The following is a 14,210-nucleotide window of genomic DNA, read 5'->3' as shown; positions in this document are numbered from 1 at the left end:
GCTCCCTGCTGGGAATGGAAGCATCAGGCCAGAGCAAGATGACTGCTCGTGTTTAGCAGAGCTATAGAGTGAGAGGGGTGGGAGCACAGGATCAGGGCTAGCCTGGGAGATGAGCAAAGAACTGCAGCTATCTCACAACATCACTGCAAAACCCATCAGCTTCCAGCTTGTCATGGACCAGGCAGGGCCTTTGGGAAGCCATCCATCTCCGGAGCATGGAGAATCAGGCCAGAGAGCTACCCAGCAGGACCTAGGGGCAGGAACCGAGCCAATGAGACATCCTGGGGAAAGGCAGCTAATGGATCTGAGGCAGTCCCAGCAAGCAGCAATGGCTGAGAGACAGGTACTAGTGGAGAGTAATGGAGGCAGGAGTTTGCAAAGGCCTGTGCGGTGGAGGGCTGCGTAGACAGTCACACCAGGCCGGGGGCAGCACCTTTCTCCACCTGGAATGAGGGTTCACACCTGGGTCCCCTTTGCCAGGAGCGACAGAATGGAGGGAACTTGCCGAAGAGCAGCTGCCCTGACCGGGGCCTGGCGGGATGAGAGATGAGAGACAGAGCGCGCAACCTGCGGCTAAGCCACAGCTCAGGGCTGAGGTGAACCTGCCACCAACTCAGGGTGTCCGCCCTTCGGCCTCCTTGGAGTCAGTCAGGGTGACACAGGAGCAATGGGATCAAAGCAAGAGGGGGAGCTCCGTCTATTAGAGAAAGCCTCTCCTAGGCAGCTCCGGCTGGCTGGGGACAGTGCCGCCGGGAAGGGTAAGCCAAGACTTGGTGCTGCTGGCTAGGGGTGCTTGTGGACAGCAGGTTATCTATAATGGTGAGCACCAAAGATCTGCTGGGCGCTTCCGCAAACACACGATCCTAGGTCCTGCCCAGACAGCATGAAGAGTACGTTGAAGGAGACCCAACTCCCAGTGGCTTTCAGTGAGAAATGGGTGTGTGGAAGCCAGTAAATAATTAACAAGGTTTTGAAGAGATCTTAATGAATGTTAGTTAGCATGAGTTAGGTTAACCTGACCCTGGAGAGGAAGCAAGATAAGAAGACAGAAGAGTGAGTTGTGATGTGTGAAAGTTATTATGATGCAGTCTGCAGTCTTGCTTGCAGTTTTCTTTTTAGTGAGATAGCTTATAAAATAATAAAATTTTTTTGTTTTTTACTGTCTGTATTATTGCTAGAAATTGTCTGTAAAAGGTATAAAAGCTTGCTGTGATTGTTTGAGTTGAGTAGACCTGTCCAGTCCCCTGTGTCCCTCTCTCTCCTCCATGGTCCTCCCTGGATAATAAATAATTTGATTTTGCTTTTTCAAAACAAAAAACAAAAACAAAGTTTTGAGTTTTCAGGTGCCTAGCTCCCTTCGAGACCTTTGAAGATCTCACGTCTCCAGGCCTTCCCTCCGCTGCCAAGTGCTTGCAGATCCTTGGCTGAAGACAGCCCACAGAAATGGCGACCACTATTATTTTAATGGGGACAATGCAACATTTCCTTAAGGGAAGGAGCAAGGTCTCCTCGTAAAGGGTCCCTGACTCACTACTGCACCTGGTGTGTTTGGGAGAGGAGTGGAGTGCAGGGAAATGCCCCAGGTGGGCATCGCTCTTAGCCCCAGATACATTCAGCAACTGTAACCCCAGAAAAGCCCCCTCCTTTGGGTGTCCGGCAGAGAGCAGGCCTCAGCCAGGGAACCAGGACAAAAGGTTTATTGGATACACGGGATACATTACACATGTAACAGACTGAATACACAAAATAAATAATTCTATACACTCATTTTAACATTACAGGTTAATTACCATGGATCAGATCTCACTCTACAAGAGAGTCCTTAGTGTACAAAAGAGGTCAAAGGCAAATCACAGAACCGGACACTTCTCAAGACAAACAGCACAGCCTTTTGAGAGGAGACAAAGTGGGACATGATGCAAGTACCTTCAGCAGCTCCTACACGGCAAGGGGAAGACCTGGCGACAAAATTGGAGCCAGTGCATCAAGACCTCCAGTCCTGAGGGCTTCCAAGAGGCATCTGCGTGTCATGAAAGGTAACAGGAAGGATCACAGCATCTTCATGTGTGCTCATGGCAGGTGCTCCGCCTACCAGGTACCTACACTTGGGCCCAGATTTCTTCCACAGTCAAAAGGCAACCACAGTGCAAAGTTCTCAGAACACAGCCGGCAGCTCGTCTGGTACCGAGGAGAGAATCTACAGTATGTTGTGCATAGGAGGACTGAGGGAAAGGCAGATGGAGACGGGAATATTGTCAGGCAGGCAGTGGCCTCTCCTCCCAGGCACTGTTCACCAAGGGAGTGGTCAGAGCAGCAAGGGACAAAGCTGTGCTCTGGGCACGCAGCACCATCACAGAACACCCTTCCTATTGCACGTCTTTGGCAATGTCCCTGCTTAGTAATGCACACGTCTGACATACAGGAACATGCCCTGTAGCGCCTAAGGGCTGCATAGTTATCTAGGCTTTCTGGGGGTGGAGATGAATAGTTTGGATGAAGCACCAGAAGCCTTGTGAGAGGGAGAGCATCAACATAGTCCATACAAAGTCTGGTACAAGGCACCAAATAGCACAGGCACTTAGTGATAGCTTTGTAAGAGATACAGGAGATTTGAAAACTGCAACGGCATGTGACACACACACACACACACGCCCACTGGGCACACACAACAGCCCTTTCAGTGTGCAGTAAGGAGCAGCTTTCTGCAATGCTTTCCAAGTGTTTGATTCTCTAGGCTCCTGCCTCTTCTAGTCACACACTATTAAGGATTTTTAATATTACAGCAAATCAGATGAATGTGAGCTATCAATCAAAAGTCAGAATTTGCAGGAGGACGTCATGTAAGATGTGATATGGCCTCAGCCAGTGTAATGGCAGGGCTGCATTACCCACACCATGCAGGCTGAGTTGGCTGGTTGGTTTGCATAAGGGACAAGAGGTGTTATATATTGTGACATGAAGCTATGTCCTTCCTAGCACATGGGTCCTGGACAAAGAGAAGGCAGGTTCAGGGGAGAGATGATCTGTGGGTGTGAGCAGACACAGGAATGCTCATGCTCTGGATGGGCACTTTGGTAGCAATACAAGAATCATTACTGATCCTGGCCCTTCCCATCCTACTGTAAATGTTAATGAGGGCAGCATGCCCCTAGGAGAGTCCATGTGCTCCCCTGAATGGGCAATGCATGGAGGTTCCAAGGGTGGCCTGGCTGGTTCTTCAAGATGTTGGGCCAGATCCTCCAGTCTGTTACTGTGCTGCCCAGACACCACATGACTGTACTGGCCAGAGGTTAGCAGCAGGCAATTCCTCTTGTGCAGGGTACCCTCTGCTGGCATGAAACTGGCAGAGGTGACATAGCGTCTTCCTATGCCAGCTGCTCCCCCCTTCACGGCAGAGCAGAGCTCTGTCCACCTCTCCTCCCCTGGCATGAGCAGAGTCTGGCTACAGGGAACAATCTGCCCCTCTAGCTATATCTTGGCACCAACGGCAAAACTGCAGTCAACAGGGCAGCTTTAATGGGAATAGCCTCGGAGCTGGCTCCGCCATGCAGTGTGAGCTGTCGCCCCAGAAGGAAGGAAGGAGCCGTGCTTGGGGATTTGAAGCCCTTTTCAATAATCAGTAAGTGATGTGGGGTCTCCTTAGTGAGCCCAGAGCCCCAGAAACAGTAAATTCAAGATCGCTCCATAGTTTCCAAGTGCCTCACTTCATGCACGTTGTTAGCCTAGATTCTGATGAAGACATCAGAGACAGACAGAGCCCGTTGTCCTGCCCAGATCAGGCACAATCATTTGGGGGGCCACATGAGGACATTGGAAACTCGCATCTTTCCCTGTAAGTGCTGGGTCACTAGAGAAGTGCATGTTTGTGTGCCCAGCCTCAGCCACCCCACAGCCCTAATACAGTATGTCGGGCACCAGTATTTCAACCAAACGCCCACACGGCAGAGCGCAGAGTCCAAAATGGGAGACAAGGAGCAGGATGGAGGGGGAGGAAGGAAGGAAGAAGCAATGGAAAGTTACTAGAGAAGAAATTAGAAGAACTAGAGAAAACACGCCCCGAGGTCTGGAGACCACCCAGCCCAAAGGGATTAGAATGTCTGCAGGCTGATTGTTCCCAAACCTGGCTTTCAAGTCACCACGCAAAGCAGCAGGCCAGCACTTCCTAGCTGATCTTACCTACTTCTTAAACCTGTGAAGCTCGTGGGAGCAGAGGCCATGCCTTCATCTGTGTTTCCATAGCTCCGAATACAACGGGGCCCCGAACCTGACTGGGGCCACTGGGTTCTACTGCAATCTGAACATTACATAAGCTATCACCACTATTTTGGAATACTTCATGAAGCAGCACTGGCCTCTTTCCATCAGCTTGGCATTTAGCTGTCTGGCGTTGCATTGGGAGGGGTCAGGAGTAGACTAATCATGGCTGACCATGACCATCTTGGCTAATAGCCACTTTTTAAACTCAGTTATAATTTTGGCCTTCACAAGTAATTCTTCAAGTAATTTTGTATCTGCAATTTTTGCCTTTGCCCTATTCACCCCCTTTTCCAGATCATTTATGAATGTGTTGAACAGTGCAGGTCCCAGTACAGATCCTTAGGGGATGCCGCTCTTTACCTCTCTCCAGTGTGAAAACTATTAATTCCAACACTTTGTTTCACATTTTTTAACCATGAGAGGACCTTCCCTCTTATGCCATGACTGCGTAGTTTGCTTAAGAACCTTTGGTGAGGGGCCTTGTCAAAGGCTTTTGGAAAGTCCAACTCCAATACATTCAAAAGTGGGATCCAAAGTTGCATCCTCTGTTTGTAACCCACCTACTGTTCTCCTTGGAAGCCCTTTGTTATTTCCACTAATGCTCCAAAATATGCAGGATCCAATGGACAGCATTCTACGAAGCCAGATCCACCTCCCCCAAAAGAGCAAGCAGGCTGAAACGCCATTTCACACAGTATTGCTAAGTTCCAATGGACAGACACATGTATTTCCATTCACTCCTTAAAGGAACATTTTGCCCAGGGAATAGGGTGAAGAGCAGCAATTTGAGAGCTAGTCCCAGGAGGACAATCTACTAGGTCACCAAGTGATTGCTTCCAGTCTCAGCCCGTTTACTCTCTTTCTCCTCACATCCCGTGAGATTTCTGCCACAGGGCAGAACCAGTTGAATGCTGGTGTTCACTAGTAGGCATTGAAAGACTGAACAGATGTCCTATTCAGCCAGCTTCCTGCCTTTGTCCATGTGAACATTTATTTGCACCCGTATGTGGCGAGTGGCTGCTCTTCAGATCTATACCCATAACCACATGAGAAGGCAACTTGTCATTCCCTAGGCACTTCTCTCCTGCTTATAGGAGGCGCAACAATGCCATGTGACTTAGGTGACCAATCACACACCAAGGAGGACAGGGTCATAATTCAAAATGATCTGGGCAAATTGGAGAAATGGTCTGAGGTAAACCGGATGAAGTTTAATAAAGACAAATGCAAAGTGCTCCACTTAAGAAGGAACAATCAGTTTCACACATACAGAATGGGAAGAGACTGTCTAGGAAGGAGTACAGCAGAAAGGGATCTAGGGGCTATAAGAACATAAGAACATAAGAAAGGCCGTACCGGGTCAGACCAAAGGTCCATCTAGCCCAGTATCTGTCTACCGACAGTGGCCAATGCCAGGTGCCCCTGAGGGAGTGAACCTAACAGGCAATGATCAAGTGATCTCTCTCCTGCCATCCATCTCCATCCTCTGACGAACAGAGGCTAGGGACACCATTCTTACCCATCCTGGCTAATAGCCATTTATGGACTTAGCCACCATGAATTTATCCAGTCCCCTTTTAAACATTGTTATAGTCCTAGCCTTCACAACCTCCTCAGGTAAGGAGTTCCACAAGTTGACTGTGCGCTGCGTGAAGAAGAACTTCCTTTTATTTGTTTTAAACCTGCTGCCTATTAATTTCATTTGGTGACCCCTAGTTCTTGTATTATGGGAATAAGTAAATAACTTTTCCTTATCCACTTTCTCAACATCACTCATGATTTTATATACCTCTATCATGTCCCCCCTTAGTCTTCTCTTTTCCAAACTGAAGAGTCCTAGCCTCTTTAATCTTTCCTCATATGGGACCCTCTCTAAACCCCTAATCATTTTAGTTGCTCTTTTCTGAACCTTTTCTAGTGCTAGAATATCTTTTTTGAGGGGAGGAGACCACATCTGTACACAGTATTCGAGATGTGGGCGTACCATGGACTTATATAAGGGCAATAATATATTCTCAGTCTTATTCTCTATCCCCTTTTTAATGATTCCTAACATCCTGTTTGCTTTTTTGACCACCTCTGCACACTGCGTGGACATCTTTAGAGAACTATCCACGATAACTCCAAGATCTTTTTCCTGACTCGTTGTAGCTAAATTAGCCCCCATCATGTTGTATGTATAGTTGGGGTTATTTTTTCCAATGTGCATTACTTTACATTTATCCACATTACATTTCATTTGCCATTTTGTTGCCCAAAATCACTTAGTTTTGTGAGATCTTTTTGAAGTTCTTCACAATCTGCTTTGGTCTTAACTATCTTGAATAGTTTAGTATCATCTGCAAACTTTGCCACATCACTGTTTACCCCTATAGTGGACCACAAGCTAAATATGAGTCAACAGTGTGATGCTGTTGCAAAAAAAGCAAACGTGATTCTGGGATGCATTAACAGGTGTGTTGTGAGCAAGACACGAGAAGTCATTCTTCCGCTCTACTCTGCGCTGGTTAGGCATCAACTAGAGTATTGTGTCCAGTTCCGGGCACCGCATTTCAAGAAAGCTGTGGAGAAATTGGAGAGGGTCCAGAGAAGAGCCACAAGAATGATTAAAGGTCTTGAGAACATGACCTACGGAGGAAGGCTGAAAGAATTGGGTTTGTTTAGTTTGGAAAAGAGAAGACTGAGAGGGGACATGAGAGCAGTTTTCAGGTATCTAAAAGGGTGTCATCAGGAGGAGGGAGAAAACTTGTTCACCTTAGCCTCTAAGGATAGAACAAGAAGCAATGGGCTTAAACTGCAGCAAGGGAGGTTTAGGTTGGACATTTGGAAAAAGTTCCTAACTGTCAGGGTGGTTAAACACTGGAATAAATTGCCTAGGGAGTTTGTGGAATCTCCATCTCTGGAGACATTTAAGAGCAGGTTAGATAAATGTCTATCAGGGATGGTCTAGACAGTATTTGGTCCTGTCATGAGGGCAGGGGACTGGACTCGATGACCTCTTGAGGTCCCTTCCAGTCCTAGAGTCTATGAATCTATAATGAATAGCAAAGCTGCCAAAGTGAAGTTTTCAAACAACCTGTTGGCTAAAATTCATTCCCACAAGCAGTTTGCTGAGCAGTTACAGAGAGCACATTTGTAAAAAATCAACGATTTGGGAATGGAAGGGATAAATTCATCTGATTGTCCATCTGTATGAATAATCCAGCCACTTCTACCCACAGGGAAGAAGGCACAGTTGGGCAGAAAAACCTTTTCAGGTACAAAATGCAAATGCAACATTCACAAGCTAACGTTCTCCTGGTAGAGGTGGAAAGAGGGAGTCAAACGGCTCTCTGCCCTTCTCCCCCTGCATTAGCCTCTCAGATAACCAGCTAGCTACCTTCACTATTTGTGTGACTCCACAAGCCTACCACCCTATGACAGCAAACACTGGCCCGTACGTGGATAGAGGGCAAGGCTGGGGCGGCTATCAGAGACATCAAGTTGCATAATTGTAACGATTCTGCTCAGACATCTGAGGAGAGCCCAGTGGCAGACAGAAATACTCCTAACTAAAAGGTGTATCACAACTTCGGTGCCAATGGTTCAAGCACATGTGGACAAGAATCGTTCCCCTGCCTCACCAGGCTAGCATGCTGCTCTGCTATGGACAATGTCCGGTCAGGGGACAGGGCACCGGGCAATACAATCTGGGCAGTTTCGCCAAAGGAATAAAAAAGGAGATGTGCTCATGCTAAAGACAGGAATTATTCAATGGCTCTGACAGCTCCGTCTGATCTGATGAGGACACCCCCCCACACAACCTCACCAAGTCCCCTGCATACCAAACACGGAGATGCCTCACTCGTAACTACAGTAACTCCTCATTTAACGCTGTCCCACTTAACGTTGTTTCAACGTAACGCCCCCTGCTCAATTAGGGAACATGCTCGTTTAAAGTTGTGCAATGCTCCCTTATAACGTTGTTTGGCTGCCTGCTTGTAAGATTCTGTGGAAGAGCAGCAACTTTACAAGGAAGCATTGTGCAAGTTCCGCTTCTTCACCTCCTCCCGCTCCCTCCCAGAAAGTCCTAAGCGCGAAGTGTTGGGAGGGGCAGGAGCAGGGAAGTGCTGTCTCCCTGTTCCTCCCCCTCCCTCCCAGAAAGTCCTAAGCTCCACCAAACAGCAGTGCGTAGGATTTTCTGGGAGGGTGGGGGAGGAGTGGAGACGTGGGGCTTCCCTGCTCCTCCCCCTCCCTCCCAGCACTTTATGCTTATGATTTTCTGTGAGGGAGAGGCAGAAGCGGGGAAGCGCTGCATCTCCACTCCTCCTCCTCCCTCCCAGAAAGTCCTAAGCGCCACCCTACAGCTGTTTAGGAAGTGTGGGGCCCAAGTCGAACAGTTTTGACAGGGCCCCAGCAGGGATGACTATAAAAAAAAAACACATGGGGCTTGTACTCACCGGGCAGTGCTCCGAGTCTCTGGCGGCACTTCGGCAGCAGATCCTTCACTCGCTCTAGGTCTTCGGTGGCACTGAAGGACCTGCTGCCGAAGTGCCGCCAAAGACCCAGAGCAAGCGAAGGACCCACCGCCGAAGTGCCACCGAAGACCCGGAGTGCCGCCAGGTGAGTAAAAAAAAGGCGCCTCTAGCCAGGGAAGAGATTCTTACTGGGCACGGGGCCCTCTTAGGCGTGGGGCCCGATTCAGGGGAATTGGTGGGATCGGCCTAAAGCCGGCCTTGGGGAGGGATGTGGCGTGCTCCAGAGAGGAGGTGGAGTGGCGGTGTGAAGAGGTGGGCCTGGAGCATTCCCGGCAAAATCCAAGCTTGTTCTCCAGAGAAGCTGCCACTGCTGTTGCAAAGGTGCTTCCTAGCGTCCTTGCTTGCAGCAGGCTGTGCCTGTGAGGGGTAAGCCAGGGGCACTTCCCAATCACAGTACAGTGCTGTACAGCATACAGTGTAATGCTTTTTGTCTGCCCCCCAAAAATTACCTTGGAACCTAACCCCACCCCCATTTACATTAAATCTTATGGGACAGTTGGATTCATTTAACATTGTTTCACTTAAAGTTGCATTTACTACAACGTAAAGTGAGGAGTTACTGTATAAGGAAACAAAAGGAGAAGAGCTCTCTCTCTCTCTCTGTGCAAGATGATATACTGCGATTTGCCACTAGGTGTCACTCTAACCAGTCATATTTCACTCAAATGCAGGGAGAGGGACAATTTTCACTTACTAAGCAGGAGATTTCTCTCTGGGTACAGTGTGTCCCACAAAGCTCCCAGACAAGCGAGGTGCAGAGCTCACCCAGGACACAGATACACAATCACTGCGTTATTTATGAGATTATTCAATACCGGAGCAAGTGTCCCAACCTCACACTAGGCCAAATCTCAAGAATCCTAGTTAAGAGGGAAAAGAGGGAGACAGGTAAAATGCGCACAGGGACTCCTAGGCAGATTGTGGGGGAATGGGGGCAGTGTTTAACCTGTGAAATCCACAAATGAGGCATTTCTGAAGGCAGGTCAGATGGAGAGAGTTGAGATGTCTGAGTGAAATATACAAAGGCAGAGAGTCCAGAGAGCAGGCAAGGCAGAATTCCAGCAGAGCAGATCAAGGGCATGTGCACAGCTGCTCAAAAGCACAGCGGACTAACTGGCCTCATTGGCAGAACGATCTGCGACTGCAGCACATTTCCAGAGACAACCCAGCCCAAGCAACTTTTGTAACCAGCACTCAGCTAGTCCAATTCCTGACACTAGCCTCTCCTGGGGAGTGGGAGGGCAAAGTAAAAAAAAAAGGGACAGGAGATTGCCTGAGGTTCCAAGGGGGCTTGGACTCCCTCTCCTTCCGGGAAATCTCCACCATCCCCTTCTTTGCTTACATATGGCTACTGTCTGGGCATAAGCATGTTAGAACTAAGAGGGGGTGACCCGCCCAACTGAAACCAAGAGGTGAGAGGCCAGCTCAATGATCTGCACTGCTCTTGTTGCACGTGCCCAAGTATACTCGGAGGTTTCCCACAGAAGAGACAAGATTGCATCGGTGAGAACTGGAGCTCTGCTTACAAGAAGCCCAGAAGAAGTGTGGACATTAATCAAACCAGCGAGAGGTCAGTTGGCCTCAGGATCCCAGCCTGCATCACAGATGCAAGGCCTGGGTCACACCATCATGCATGTCACTCACACACCCGAAAGTCAGACAGACCTTGTGAGCCTCAAGCTGAGTCACCAAGAACTGACTTTGTGCAGAGCTGATACGACCTCTATAAAAGCATTTTGTTTCCCAAAACGCATTAGGCCCTACATCTGCCATGAGTGACGTCACACAGGACCTTTCCGGATGACGCATCCCATGATAACTCAATCGCCAAGGAGATGGGCTCTACGGCTGCAGCATTCTGAAGAGTAATGGCTACCAACCCCGAGGGAAGACTCTCCTAGGTGAGACAGATGTTCCCGCAGGTTCTGGCTCAGTCAGGAACTGAGATGGGGAGGGAACACATTGGATTAGACCAGAACTCAGTATGTGGCAATCTGCAGCTTCATTTATCCTACACAAGGGAGGAGAAAACCGTTGGAAGGGCTTGTGGGTAAGGCAGCGGTCTGGGACTCTGGAGATCAGGGTTTTAGCACCGCCTAGCCATAGGGAATGACACACTCCGCACAAGGTCATGGCAGAGATGACTCTGCCTTAAGTCCACAGAGGAAAACAAGGAGCCGAGTGACCCCAACGGAGCACCTGGAGCAGTGCTTCCCTAGGCCTGGCATGTGTTACCAGGGCCGATGCTCCGGTAGGAAAGGCTCCCGTCCCAGTGTTAACAAGGAGTTTTTGTGGCGACATGACTGCCCCCATCCCACTCCCTTGTGCACACCGTAACCTGCCATGAAGCTATCCCAAAGGCAGGCTTGGGGTGCCAAGCAGGCCAGGCGCTGGCAGAATCAGCCAGCAGTCACAGTTTTGGCCTGGTAACGTGGCACAGTTGGAACTATTCGTCTGTTAGGTCCATGGTGCAACACTAGGGTGAAGAATTCAAAAACCTCAAACCCAGCAGCAAGAAGGAACGCCAGCTCGCCTCTGAGGACGCCCAGATCAGAGGGGCCCCTGCCAGCACCAATCTCTGCTTCCGTTTATCCTTGTGCTTTTTGCCTCAAAATATGTCCAAAGTGGCCTCTCCTGACACCGCCACACCCGCCCTTTGTGCCTGCCCCAGCCGCTCTGCACTGGCTCACAAGCCTTACACTTCCCGAGACCAAGGAGATCTTCCTGAGTGCTAGCGCAGCGGTGGGGGCCAGGGCTAGCCACAGGGATCGCTTTAGAAAAGATGTTTTTAGGTGTCCTGCGAAGCGTTTTGCTCCTGCAGGTTTCGCATCCTCTCCCCTCCCCACAGTTAGGAACCTTCAGTCAGGACAAAGGGGAACTGTGACTGCAGACGATCTGTGCTCCAGGGCGCCGATACCTCAATCAATCCTTAACCAGCACGAGTAACCTGTGATGCTGTCACAGTCATCGGGGCCCTTGGGGGAAACCTCTGCTTCATGCTCCTCACTGAAGACTCCTGCCTGGCATTTCCTTCATGCAGCTGGCTTGCTGCTGAATCACAGCAATCCCAACCCTAGCTGTGCATGTGACTCCCACCAGCATCAATGGAGTCCAATATAAATACTGTCCAAGCATGTATAGGGACTTAACATTCTGGACTCAATAAATAACTAAAGGCAGCCAAACTCCTGGGCTGGGGAGGGGGCTCTTCTCGTCACGTGGCTCCCTAATTTGCTGAGTACTTGAGGCCCTGAACTTTGACCTTCACTCTGGACCTGAATGAGCATAAGGAAGGCTTTCACTGCTCCACTTCCTGCATCAGGCTCCGAAACGCAGCCCACCCAAGTGAGGAGTGCCCGCTGTCGGGGGGCTGGGGTGCAAAGGTTCCATTTTCCCCGAGCTTCGTGCACATGGAGAGTCACTCCTGCAGCAGGAGCCTGGGTGTTGCCCGCCGCGTGGGAGCGTTGCACACCTGCACCACAGGAAGTGCACCTGGAAAGACAGCTGGCAGTTTCCTGTTGAGTTCTCAGCCATTGTATTGTTGCTGGTAGCGCAGGTTGAGCTCCCGCAGCTCCCGTTCCCGCACCCGCCGCGACTTATTGGATTTGGTGGAGCGGCTGGAGCGGGTGGACTGGGCCGATTTGGTGCTTTGGCAGCGAGAGGACGCCCTCTTGAGGAGGTTCTGAGAGATGGAGCGGTGCAGGTTCTTCATGGATGAGGAGGCTGCCATGCTGACTACCCAGGGGTGCTTCAAGGCTTGAAGAGCTGTCATCCTGTCACTGGGATCCACTGTGAGCAGGCGATCAATGAAGTCCTTGGCCAGATTGGACACGCTGGGCCAGGGCTGAAAAATTAAAAGGAAGCGATGAGAAAACAATATTTGCCATGACTTCGTTAGACAAGCACCATCCCTCTCCGCCCAAAGAGGGCCAGCCACGCCCCGCAGTGCCGGGCACTGATTTATTTCACTTGTAGGCATCCCCAGGGCACTTCCCTTCTCCCACTTCCCCTCACTCATCCATCCTCAAGTCCCGAAGTTATAACTAGTGCGGTGTCAGGCCACAGAGCATAGGAGGCTTCCATCAGCCCCCACCAAATGACACTGCCAAATGGGCTACCGGGGACCACTGCAGATCACCACTCCTCCTCCTCCTCCTCCTCCGCTGGACTCTGAGCCCCGAAGACTGAAGCACCTGCCAGATCCTGAACTCTGTTCCCCTGCTCCGCAGGCCACTGGCCCTTACCAACACAACACATACTTGGGCCCGGTTCTCAGGTGATGTGAATCAATATGGCCCCAGTGGAGGTAGGACAGAGGATGCGACCTTTTAGCTTTACATTCCATGGCAGTGCTCTGGGCCGGGGTCACAATCCTTTCAGTATGTCAGGGGGCACAATTTCTTTAAAACTGACAAACGTACAATAGCCATCTGCTCTGATGTGTCACTCTTCCAACAGACTCTCAGAAAAGCCTCCCACCATTCTGCATAGTCCCCTGAAATTCATCTTCCCCGCTTGACACAGACCACTAATTAAATGTTCGTCAGCAGGGTCAGCTGAATTGTTTGTTGTGAACAATGGCTCCTGTGAATTTAGCCTTTTTCCTGCCCACTGGCAGATTGTGATTTCTAGAAACGTGTTCATTTTTCAGTTCTGGGGATAAATAATTTATCAGACCAAATTTCAGCCTATGAGCTGTTAATGAATAACCCACGGCAAGTATCTGCTTGAGCATTAGAAATGTGGACTTCACTATTTAAACCGTGTGACTAAAGCATGCACAATTGTTCCTATTCCCCGCTTCCATGGCCTAGCCTTCATACACCACTGTGCTCCCACCTGAAGTTCTTTCAGTTGCTGCACAAAACAGACTGTGTTTGCTGATTAAACCAATATTGGCCACAGGCCCAAAACATGCCTCCAGGAACATAAAAAGGTAGCACATGCGATTGTCTGTCAATGCACGTTCCCGTAACTCACTCTGCTCTTCTCATCAGTTGCGTAACTAAGAAATCTCAGGGCGGACTGACACAAATCAAAACTGAGGGGGTATTAATACTGCCTATGTTAATGCGTGCTCTCTCTCTCACACCCCACCATGCAATGTAAGGCTGAGGCAGGTTACCCCCAATTTCTTATGCACCAGTGATGTTATTACTTATTTCCCTAGATGTCACCTTCTAAAATGACAATTACAAAATTAAAAATATTTGTTCATGTTTTTAAGAAGAAACTTTTCTGATCGTACCCAAGACGCCCCAATCCCCGTCACACAAATGCCTGTTACTTTGAGTAAGTTACTCTGGTTTGAGTGTATGTGAATGATGACACCTTTCAGGTCACTCAGAGTGCCTTGTTTATTCAGATGCTGGACAGCTCCAGCAGGGAAATGACTCTGCTCCCCACCCAAAGCTTTATTTCTGTGCCAAATGCCAC

General features: G+C 49.5%; 1 protein-coding gene across 3 annotated transcripts in view; it reads right to left on the bottom strand.

Annotated features, from left to right (window-relative positions):
* Positions 1-8,859: 8,859 nt before the first annotated feature.
* Positions 8,860-14,210, bottom strand: part of PSKH1 (protein serine kinase H1) — a 74,711-nt gene continuing 69,360 nt past the window's right edge. For all 3 annotated transcript variants that reach the window (XM_039503777.1, XM_039503775.1, XM_039503776.1), the window contains exon 3: positions 8,860-12,618. In XM_039503777.1, the coding sequence (XP_039359711.1) occupies positions 12,301-12,618 (318 nt within the window). In that variant the 3' untranslated portion in view covers positions 8,860-12,300. The remainder of the gene's footprint in view (positions 12,619-14,210) is intronic.

The sequence above is a fragment of the Mauremys reevesii genome, linkage group 16, assembly GCF_016161935.1.
Source record: "Mauremys reevesii isolate NIE-2019 linkage group 16, ASM1616193v1, whole genome shotgun sequence".
NCBI lineage: Eukaryota > Metazoa > Chordata > Testudines > Geoemydidae > Mauremys > Mauremys reevesii.
This window is presented reverse-complemented; position numbering and strand designations above follow the sequence as displayed.